The sequence below is a fragment of the Helianthus annuus genome, chromosome 12, assembly GCF_002127325.2.
Source record: "Helianthus annuus cultivar XRQ/B chromosome 12, HanXRQr2.0-SUNRISE, whole genome shotgun sequence".
NCBI lineage: Eukaryota > Viridiplantae > Streptophyta > Magnoliopsida > Asterales > Asteraceae > Helianthus > Helianthus annuus.
Genome location: NC_035444.2, coordinates 119,846,262 through 119,857,846, shown reverse-complemented (window position 1 = coordinate 119,857,846; position 11,585 = coordinate 119,846,262). Strand labels below are relative to the sequence as shown.

The following is an 11,585-nucleotide window of genomic DNA, read 5'->3' as shown; positions in this document are numbered from 1 at the left end:
GATCCTTTTTAAAAACCACTTGAGTGTGCATCACTTGATCAGTTTGGTCTAGAATCATTACCTGAATAATAGCTGGATCCCAACCAAGAATAATACGAGTACCTTTAGAACATTGGCTACCATTCGACGTCCAATCCCAATCTTTAAAGACTCTTTTACAAACATTTACTAGACCAGACACATCCACATGAGACTCCAAAACGGCGCACATGCTTAGCTGACTATCCTTTACAAAATGCCGAACCTCCTTTTGTTTTAGCGAGCGGTTCAACCCCCTAATATTCCAAGTAGCGAGGCTAACCATTTGCAACATTCACAGCAGGAGTGTTTGCCCCTGTTTTATTATTAGATACCATAAACTCAGCAGTTTCGTTATAGACCTCAACTACTTCTTCCTCTTCATCATGTTGATCCTTGTTATCCATAGGTTTTACACCCCCACCCCTACTAGTAGATGCAAAAACATCTCCCTTGTTCGAATATAGGTCATCAAATGGATCATTTAGTTCATTGTTTAGGACATCAAACCGATTGGAGGTTTTTACCTGCTTTGAAACCGACTTATCTACCTCAAATACAACTTTTTTCTCCTGCTTTGAAGCCTGTTGCTTAGGCTGATATTCCACCTTGGGTTTATTAATCTGGATTCTTGTTCTTTTTGCTGCCTTTTGCTGATTAACTACCTTATATCCATCCCCATCCACTCTAGCTGGAGTTTTAGATGAAGCTCTAATCTGTTTCCGGCAAGAATCATCCATATGGCCAAAAACACAACAATGGCCACACCTATGTTGTGTCCATTGATATTCAACAACCATTTTTTCTGTGACAAAACTCTCACCATCAAGATCCGGTATAGCTATTGTCAACTCCTCTTTCAACTCCTGTTCAACCGTGATTTCTATGAGTGCACGGGCATAGCTACTTCTTCCCCAGGTATCCATGCACATTGTTGTAGTATACGAATCAAGAAGTTTTGAGACACCAAGTGTACTTGCAATTAAACTCAGCCCATCCTCTGTGTAAGCTGCTATGGGAACATCATGTATCTTTACCCATACTTGTATCTTTTTCACTTCCCTCTTTTCTAGTTTTATCGCTGGAGACCATTCACTAAGGATCAATGGCTGTGACCTAATAATCCACGGCCCACTTTGGAGAGCATTCATTGTGACAACTCGAATTTCCAAGATTTCCATCTTCGCATTAATTGCACGTCAATTGTTTAGATTGTCTGTTACACGACTTGTTTGTTTCACAACCGGACAAGTTGTAATATGTTAGATCGTATTGTAGTTGATATGTTATACATGATGGTTGTTGAGTGTGTTTTAATTATTTATACTTGATGTGCATTATTTGTATATGTTTAAAATATGGTGGTGTTAATCTATGTTTTATAAACAAAACAATGGAACTTTATCCAATACTCTAACCCACCTGAAAACACCTCATGGCCGAAAACACCCTATGTGTCTTCGTCCACAATGTTGCCAACGAAAACATGGAATGGGCTTTGGCCCAGTATCGATTTAATATGGAAACCGGCCTAGACTCGATGAAACTTGGCCCAAAACCCCTCTTTCTATGTATACGTGAATACATAGACATATGGCACAACCCTTGCCAGTTTGAAAACACTAAAACGTGTTTCCCTTCCCTGGTTCGTGTCGGCAGCCCCCCCCCCTCATTCGAAGTCAAATCCCTCTTGTTGATCATTACTTGTTCGGTTAGTGTCTTGTCACATCTAATGTAATTTAATTCTGAATGGATGTTGTGATGTTTCTGATTTGTTATTACCTTCACTAGAATTGTAGTAGGTTGTCTGAGCCACTATGTTGGTTCAATAGAAGTGTAACAAGTGGGTATCTTGGTTGAATAGCAACATGGGGTCAATCTGCTTTGGTCGGCCATATGGGGTTATTTCAATGAAAGACTTTATGAATGAAAATCAAAATTTGTGGTGTGTTGATTAATTGAGTTTGTCGACTAGTGTGCATGTAATCGGTCTATGTGATCTTTGTTTTAGTTCAATTATCAAGTCATAAGAAATGGCGGCTAACTACATGTGACCATCTCTTGTCGGCCATGATTCTTTTAAATAATTTGATCTTGTGCATTGCATGTTGTTGTTGATGGTGATGAAACCGACAATCTGATCATAGGGCTGTTCACTAATAATTATGAGTTGTTAATTTGAGGTTCAATGAGAAATCTTGTGTATGCATGTTGGTCCAATCAAAAATTAGAGGCACACCAAATACATATATATATATATATATCAAAAGGCATTTGGGCATTCTTTAGTAATTGTCAGCCAACTATGTATATAAATCGGTCCAATCGTGAAACAGGGGCGGCCATTATAGTCAGCGCATGTGATTGTGGTGTAGTGATCGGTCATATCAACTAAAGTTTAAAAAAAAATGCAATCGGTGGAATGGATAAATCGGTCCAGTCATGTGATTGTTGGGCGGCCAACTTATTCTAATTGGTGGGGTTTGGGCGGCCCTAATAAGGGTATTGGTTATTGAATCGGCCCACTTAGATCATATTCTTACTTGAACTTATTATGTAGTAGGGCACAGTAGTCTAGCCTAACACGAGCTGTTAGTGTATGGGTAGTATCGTCGGGTATGTGATAGTTGGATTGTATGTGTGTGTCATGTAAAACTGGACGTCTAAATGTTTATGAAATATTAGGTGATGAATCTATAAGTTGCAATCTAATAAATGCATGACCCGCTTATGTGAAATGCCAACCTGTTAAATGGTGTAATGATACGTGTGCATGAGATGAAATCTGATAAGAAACTCTATTGATTTCCACATGTTATGAGGTGATGGTCAACACACACAACCTACTAGAATATGTTATATAAGTGAATATGGAAATGATTGATCAGTGTGATGAGTGACTTCCTTTTTATAATTAGATGACATTATGTGCACTACTGTACGATACTTGTGTTGTGAATGTGCATTACATGATTTACGCGCATATAAGCTAATTGTCTTTTGTAACCACGGTAGGATTTGGTTGACCAACCGGGAACTGGTAAAGTAAATTAACAATCCGAGCAAACCAAGGTGAGTTCACACCCTTACTAAGGCATGGGATTCCCGGGGCTTGGGAATGGGTTTTAAAGGAATAAGGTTGAATAGATTCGTACTGACACTAATACTAGACTACCATACCACTGTCCTCGGTTGTGCAGGACACATACTTATGCTACTCACTGTCCTCGGTTGTGCAGGACACATACTTATGCTATTCACTGTCCTCGGTTGTGCAGGACACATACTTACAATCTACGTAGACTTATACTTACTACTATCCTCGGTTGTGAAGGATACTTATACATACTACTATCCTCGGTTGTGAAGGATACTTATACTAAATTACTATCCTCGGATGTGAAGGATACTTATACTTATTACTATCCTCGGTTGTGAAGGATACTTATGGTTACGAATAGTGTAGTGGTTATACAACATGGGAAGCCCCCACCAATAGAACGTACTAACGGCCCAGTAGAGCCACCTGTTACATACGAACTTACTATTACGCATTTACTTTCTGTGAACTCGCTCAACTAGTTATTGATCCTCTGTTACATGCCTTGCAGGTCGTTAGGTACATGCAGCTTGCACATGGAGGAGCTGGTCGTTGTGGGCTTGGATCGTGATTATCTTATTAAACACTTATGACGTTTCGTACTTAATTATGTTGGGTTTTGATTATACGCTTCCGCTAAACAATGTTAACTTACTTACGTTTTGAAAACACCTTTCATATGGAATTGGTTTGGTTTAATTGTTATCACTTTAACTATATACATTGTTCTATATGATTGGTGGCTTGATCCTGGTCAGTCACGCTCCCAAGCGGTGATACTCCGCACGTGGATTTTGGGGGTGTGACATTCATCATTCCGTTTTGATCCGCAAACTTGAAGAAGAAGAATCCATTAGCATTCATCATACTCTTTTACAAACCAAATTTTTTCCAATTATTTCTGACAAAATACTCCACAACTGGGTAGGCCAGTCGATCACCCAAAAAATAACAATACAGCGTATTCGCTAGTTTTTCATGCACTATTCGAACAGATTCAAGTGGGAGTACCACATCACAGCCACTATGATTTTCTGTGCTAGTAAGATGACGAAAATTCACCTTCCTCGTATTATTTTCCCTGACAGATTCCACATAAGATTTTTTATTTGGGTCGTTCGTTTCATCCACCTTTCCGATCTCACCAGGTTCCTTAGTACATATAGCGTCAGGTTTCAATCCATGTAGGATCTGTTTTGACCTCTCGAGTGAGTCAATCAGAGCTAGTGCTTACTGAAAATGTGGCGGAAACACATTTTCAGCATGATACAAAGAAAAACCGTAAAAGAATGGAGTAGAAACAGAGAGTTCACACTTAAAACACTTTTTCTTCACTTGATAACGCTTGCCGTACGGACAGCAGTTCGACGTGGAATCTCAGACAACGTTACAAATGAAATCAGCACATGGGTATTTATAGACTGCGTGGTCCGCTCATGTGTCATGTCCACAAGAGCGGTCCAGACAACAAAGCTGGTTCGCTTTTGTGGACACTTGCCACAAAAGCGGACCTACAAACTAAACATCATAAAATTACACTTTAACCCCCTGAACTTATACAAAATGACCTATCTGGACCCTATACATTAAACTAGCATTACAAAGACGCAGGCTTTAGACATTGTGCATCAACAAACTCCCCCTTGGATGAAGCCGCAGTCTTTGTCTTGAAAGTTGGTCTTCAGATAGCTTTGAATTTCTCTTCCTTCGGTTTTGGCTTTCTTCCCAGCGCAACCCTGATCTTCTCATTCTTTATCTTCCTCGCTTTCTCTTCCTTCTCATGTTGCTTCATAAACTTTCCTCTATTTTCTTCCATCTTTTGATTCTCACGTTCACGCTCACGCTTCGCTTTCTTTTTCATCTTCTCATCTAAAGACCACCACGAAGATTTCCACTTGTTTTCAGAGTTGATACCTTTCTGAACACACAGAGAAACAACACGTTGAAACTGAAGAGCTTGCTCTTTATCTGCTGGCGAGTAGCGAATCTTGTGAATGAATAGACATTCGATGTCTTTCGCTGAGCAATTAACTAACCACATAGGGTCGAAAACATGAATATCCCTCAGCTCTCCACCAGCTCAGTCGTTCTGCAACTGTAAACCCAATCAATAAAGCCTTTATAAAATTCATGCTCTATTTCTGGCATCGGAATTGTCTTCATTGTACGCGGAGGCTTCACATTCAGAATAATTTCTACAGCCCCAGTTTCCGGATCAACTCTCTGAACACGTCTTGGACGATGAGGCTTCCACTTTCGAAATGGCTTCAATTGTTCATACTTGATGTAGCCCCACATCGCGGTATCATTCTTTCTCACCTTGTACTCCAAGACTCTCACCTTAGCTAATTCATCAACGTCCCACCACGGTAATGACATTATGTCATATAAACGTGCAAAATACTGGACGCCATATTATCTTCGAATAGCGTAAGCGTTAACTTGCGGAAGAAAACCCCAGCTAATAATATCGCCAAGCGAAACATTTCGATCTCGTTGGAAGAACTTCAGCGGCCTCTTGAATTTTCTTTTATGAGAATCTTTAAACCATTTAGAACGATCAATTTCTTCAGCCTTCGATTGACCATCTTTATCAACATTAGATTGGCCTTCCTGCTCAGCTTCTTTCCTCAAACATTCAAATACATTATCATTCACCGCTTCAGTCACCTTTTGACGTAATTCATCTCTATTCTCAGCAGCAAAGAACTCCATTAACGTTGGAAGTTTCGAAGTATCTTCAGGAACCTCTTCATTATCTAAACATTCTTCAACCTCAACTTTATCGTAGATATCAGCATCTTCAACATAATCATACTTATAATCTTGCTGTTTATTGATATCAAACGATTCTAAGTCCTCTTCGAAGTCGAAGGGAATTTCAGGGTTTACATTTTTAAGCATTTCTTTATATTCCTCTAGACGCATGAACAACGGCTCGTGATGCTCAACAATCTGAGTCTTACTCGACTCCCCCTTACCTTCAGCTTCACCACTTTCTTCATTGATTGTGTCATTCAACAGATCTTCAACGACTTTTTCATTTGAGGCTTCAGTCACTCTAACACCTGAACCTCCTGCAGCGTCATCATCATCATCATCACCTTTAGAATTGTGACTGCTAGCAGAATATACAAACTCATCCTCATCATCATCTTCATCATCCTCTTCATCTTCGCCACCAATTAATTTAGGCGTTGGAGTTTCTTCTTCAAATAAGCCAGGAACTGCAGATATAGGCTCAGGATTATCGATTACCATCGAAGGTACAATAGACATTTCAGGCACAGCTGAACTTCCTACAGCCCCTTTACCCTTTTCTTTCATCTGTCTTTCCATTTCTGCTTGACGTTCAGCACGCAGATCTTCTACCTTTAACTCTTCATATTTCTGTTCCACTGACGTTTCTAACATGCTTTCCACAACTCTATTCAGCATGTAGAACTTATGTTCATGTAGTGCTTTAGCAGCCGTAAGTTCTTTATTTTTCAACTTATAGTATTCATTTTCACTCTCTCGACGATTCTTCTCTTCTTCTAATTCAGACACTCGAACTTTCAAAATGTCGATTTCCGTCTGATAAACTTCAATTTTCAGTGTCAACACTTTGTTTTCACCTTCCAACCTCTGCACCCTACCAGCAAGAGTCTTTTCTCTATCAGCAATCTTTTTGCTTTCAGCCGCCAACTTTTTATTCTCTGCTATCACATCCTCAATTCTATTTTCCAATTTCAACACTTGCGAATTGTTTGCAAAGTCGAAATCAACGTCTAGTAGATTATCTTGTGGTATCGGAAGACCTTTACCCAAAGAACCAGGTTGTACTTGAGTGAGTGGAGGTGTGCCAAAAAGATCTTGCGAAGTATAATATGATTGTTGTGGTGGTGGTGGTGTTGATTGAAAAATAGGAGATGGTTGTCGTTGCGGTGTAGGTTGTCTGGGTGGTGTTGAGTGTGATGGAGGAGTAAGTTGTCTTGGTGATTGTTGTGGTGTTGGTTGTCTGGGAGGAGATTGATGTATTGGAGATTGTGGAGGTGTTGGTTGACGTGGAGGTGTTGGTTGACGTGGAGGTGTAGGATGCGTTTGCATGATCTTCTGAGGGCGCTTCGACACTTTAATCTTTGGTGTAGTTCTCTTTCGACCAGCAACTTTCTTTTTACCCCTCGGAGTAGATTGTGACGCTGAAACATGCTCCGGAGAAGGTACATAAGGTGCATCTTCTTTCTCTTCCCTCTTCCTCTTTCTAATCAACTTCTCCTGTTCTACCTCTTCTCTCATTCGTCTTTCACGTTCTTTTGCATCAATCACTTCATATTCAGATGAACTAGAAGAACTAGTAGTGTCTTTATCAACGTCGTCACCTTCAACATCATCTAACACCTTCTCTTTTTTCTTTTTGAACATCAGAAGTAACCGTTTCCACAACATTATCAACAAAATATGCTTCTGTTGTAAACAAATCTGTCTCAATTACAATGTTTTCAGCACCAGTCGTCTCTTGTTCATTTTCAACATTCATCTCAGAGATATCTTCATCAGATTCATCAATTAACATTGTTTGCTTTTTCTTCTTTTGTTTCTTCTTCGGTTTTGAAGAAGAACCTTCACCTTCAGCTACAGGAGTTGCAAATCTACGTCTGCGTCCTGACTCCTTTACATACCACTCGTTCTTGGTTGATTTGAAACTCTGAAGTATTTTCAACTCTACAGCATACAACGCCTCTTTCATTTCCTCTTGATTTCTCCAATTTTGATGATTTTCCGGATCAGGATCCACATAATTCGCATCTCTAAGCAATCCGAAGTTTTCAATCACTAGATCAGGCTCTGGATGATTAGGATGATATTTGACCAGGTTCTTCAAAGTGTTATTAGACATGTGAGCTTGAACAAGAAGATCACCCTGAATGTTTCTATCAATTCCAGGGTATGCACGATCAATCATCATTTGTACAAAACGCGGATACCTCCAGGTTCTAACATCCGACGTGAGATTCTCCACCATATAATGAAAAACTATGTGCGAAAAGTTGTATTTCTTATTCAACACCAACGCTGTCAACATGTTCATTTGGTAATCCCTCATCTGGACGAAACTACCCTTTGTATGACTCAATGTAATCAGAATACAATGAATTAGGAACTTGAAAGATTTTTGAAACTTCGACTTCAACTAGTTCCCGGTGTTCAAAGCACCTCTGTATCCCATTCTCAGCATACATCCCTTCACCAAACCTTCCGGAAATCTTGTGGGATAGTTGGCCTCATCAGGAAAGCTCATAACTTCTCGAACTAATGCTTCAGTCACCAGAATAGTCTCCGTCTTTCCATCTACTTCCACCACTGATGAAATCACCTTGCTTGCCTCATCATACTTTGCATTCATCCAAAAACGACTAATATGTGATCTGTACAACGGCCTCTGGTCAGTCATTGCTTTCTTCACTGGAATACGATTCATGTAGTCCAAAATACTGCTAAATTCTGACAATAACGGACACTTCTCCACATCTAAATCAATGCAGCTGTTGTGTACTGGATCGAATAACACGTTTGGTGATGCCTGCACAACAACAACAGAAACTAAGACTTAGAAAAATTTCACATTTTGAACAATACATTGACAAAAGAGCGAACCACATAAGCGGACCAAATAATGATCAAATAGGCGAACCATGAAGTGTACAAACCACAAAAGCGAACCAACCACTATGCATCCCTAAAAGCGGACCAATAAGATGACTAAAAAGCGGACCTTCAAAAAAAACATAAAAAGCGAACCGTCCCTGGTACCAATAAGCGATGCCCTAAAATTACTGCCTTAAAAGCGATCCTGCTAAGGTATAGATGAGCGGACCTGAAAGTGTTCCTAAAGGCGGACCTAAAATGGTAACTATGAGCGGTCCTACAGATGACATATAAGCGGTCCTGAATTACATGGCAGTAAAAGCGGTCCTAATACTAAAACATGTAAAAACTGCTTAAAACCTAAAATTGATTCCAAAATTACAATCTACACAACATTCCGAGTCTAGAGGTGTCTTTTGATTCCTACAAATATGCCTAAAACTCCCTAGATCTGAAACTAAAACCACTCATTGCCGACAACACACATCAAACACTCAAATTTCAGCAATTAACACACAATACTACCTTATATAACATCAGACGACATGATTACACTATTCTATTCAACCAAATATGACAGTTAAAAGCTCAAAACGCGATCCGTTCATGCAAACATACCGATAGACACAAAATAACAGGAAATAGATGAAATTGAAAGCATACTTACCTTGCTCATGATGTAACAAATAAGGATCTATCAAGAATCGAAGAAAAAACAGGCTCAAACAGCAAGAAATCACGATGAACACGAAGGATCGCTCGTAATCGCCCAGAGAGAATGACGTATAAGCGGACTGGGTTATGACAAGAAAAGCGGACCCCTGTTCCTTTTATATGGGGTCTGGACCGCTTATTCGACATGTTCTCATGAGCGGACCAACATGTTATATTGACATAAAAGCGGACCAATGTTGTCATAAAAGCGAACCTGTCTCCAATTTTTCAAAAATTCATTTTTTAATCATTTTTCAACTTTTTCGATTTCACACGCTGACACCCAGTTGACCAAGTCCAAGTTAATGACCCTGGACAACTGTTTGACCTACCAAGTCCAAGTTAATGGCCCTGGATGATCAGTTTTATGAAGTACTCTGTCGTTTTGTTTCAAAAATAGTTCAAATTAATGAACTTTTCACCATTTCAAACAATTTCACATTTTATCTTTTAAACATCATACCAGATCATTGTTTGCAATCACAGCTTACCCAACCCTCATCAGACACTGACATGATCTGCACACGGGCTTTGATCTTCCAATTCCCAGTATCAGTTGTCGAAAATAAAATGAGAAAAGAAAATCTTTTTGGGTTTAAAGCTGTACAAACTGAAATATATACACACAATATTTTTTCGAGCGTGTTAGGGGATCATATCAGCTGCCGACAGAACACAAGCACCGTTAAGCTTATTTCATTTTAAGCATTAAGCAATTCGCGTTGATTGTCGGTATATTGATCCATTTTAAATTCTCGCAAAACTTTCAATCTGTTCGGGATACGTGATTAGTGTTTTAGAGACTTAAACGTTAACGTGTGTTCCCACCTCAGTATATACTCCCGTATCCGGATCCCAGTATTCAGTCTTACAGGTGAATATACCACAGCTGATATCTATAAGGGGTTAGGTGCGAAACCATGAGAGCTCAGGTCAGAACTTCCGTTCAGCAGAGAGATGACGGCTCGACTTTTCGGTGGGTCCCCTTTAGAGGATCTTTTGCATTTCAACAGCAGTGACTATCAATTTTATTGTTTCATCAGCATGCTGAGGGTGAAGCTTATGTTTCAAAGCTTTTTGCGTAAAGTATTATCCGGGGACTAGGTCAGTATTTCCATACAGCAGAAGTCCCGGGATAATACCCCAGATATCACCGAGCATAAAGACCTAGTATCTCAGAATACGGGATCTTTCAAACAGGATTTCAGGGGTTACCTATATATCCTAGAGGTGTTCCCCATGAAAACGTAAGTTAAATTTAGTTTATATCCCAAACTGATCTACTAATTCTGTAAGAACCTACTGGCACATCTCAAGCGAGACTGCTTAATTGCATTTATACCTTACATATCTTTAGCGTACTGTGCCCGTCTAGCTGATGTACTATCATTTCCCCTATACTACACAGCTCTTTTTGACATTTTTAATGTTTTTGGATTTTTATGATTTTATCATGTTTTTGTATTTTTCTGCGAAAATCTCCCCCTAAAACTAAAACATATTTTTGTGTTTTTGTTTTTAACGAAAAGCAGGAAATACAACTGTACAAAAGAAAAATTGACAACACGAAACGGTTTATGTCAGATCGCCGCCCAGCTCGGCTTCACACTCGATTACCCTCCCAGATTGCAGATTTTTCATCCCATTTAACCTTAAAAGATAATAAAATCTCCTTTTATCAAACGGTTTTGTGTAAAAATCAGCTTTCTGATCATCGGTGCCCACATGTTCAATCCGTATTAATTTCTTTTCGTGACAATCTCGAATAAAATGGTGACGGATTTCAATGTGTTTTGTTTTCGAATGATGAACCGGATTTTTAGTAACATTTATGGCCGCTTCATTGTCCACAAATATCGGAGTATCCAAGAATTGCAGACCGAAGTCGCGCATCTGCTGTTGTATCCAGAGGATCTGCGAGCAACAGCTAGAGGCTGAGACGTACTCAATGTCACACCCCGAAATTATCAGAGCATTGGCGTGACTGGACTGGTATCTTCATTGCACAGCGGAAGCAAACAATCTAAGTCTTTTAGAAAATGAACGCCACTAAGTACTCGACTCTTCATGGTCTTCTTATTCCAACCGTCCCTTGTCTTAAAATGCAACCTGAGAAAGAAACATG

The 11,585-nt window shown here is 39.5% G+C and overlaps 1 protein-coding gene across 1 annotated transcript; it reads right to left on the bottom strand.

Annotated features, from left to right (window-relative positions):
• Positions 1 to 296: 296 nt before the first annotated feature.
• On the bottom strand, positions 297 to 1,169 carry LOC110893439. Its single transcript, XM_022140548.1, has one exon. It carries the CDS (start codon positions 1,167 to 1,169, stop codon positions 297 to 299), a length of 873 nt encoding a protein of 290 aa, XP_021996240.1.
• Positions 1,170 to 11,585: the final 10,416 nt, after the last annotated feature.

Excerpts from the sequence above, each read along its gene's own strand:
- LOC110893439 (XM_022140548.1), bottom strand. The coding sequence starts at position 1,169 with ATGAATGCTCTCCAAAGTGGGCCGTGGATTATTAGGTCACAGCCATTG.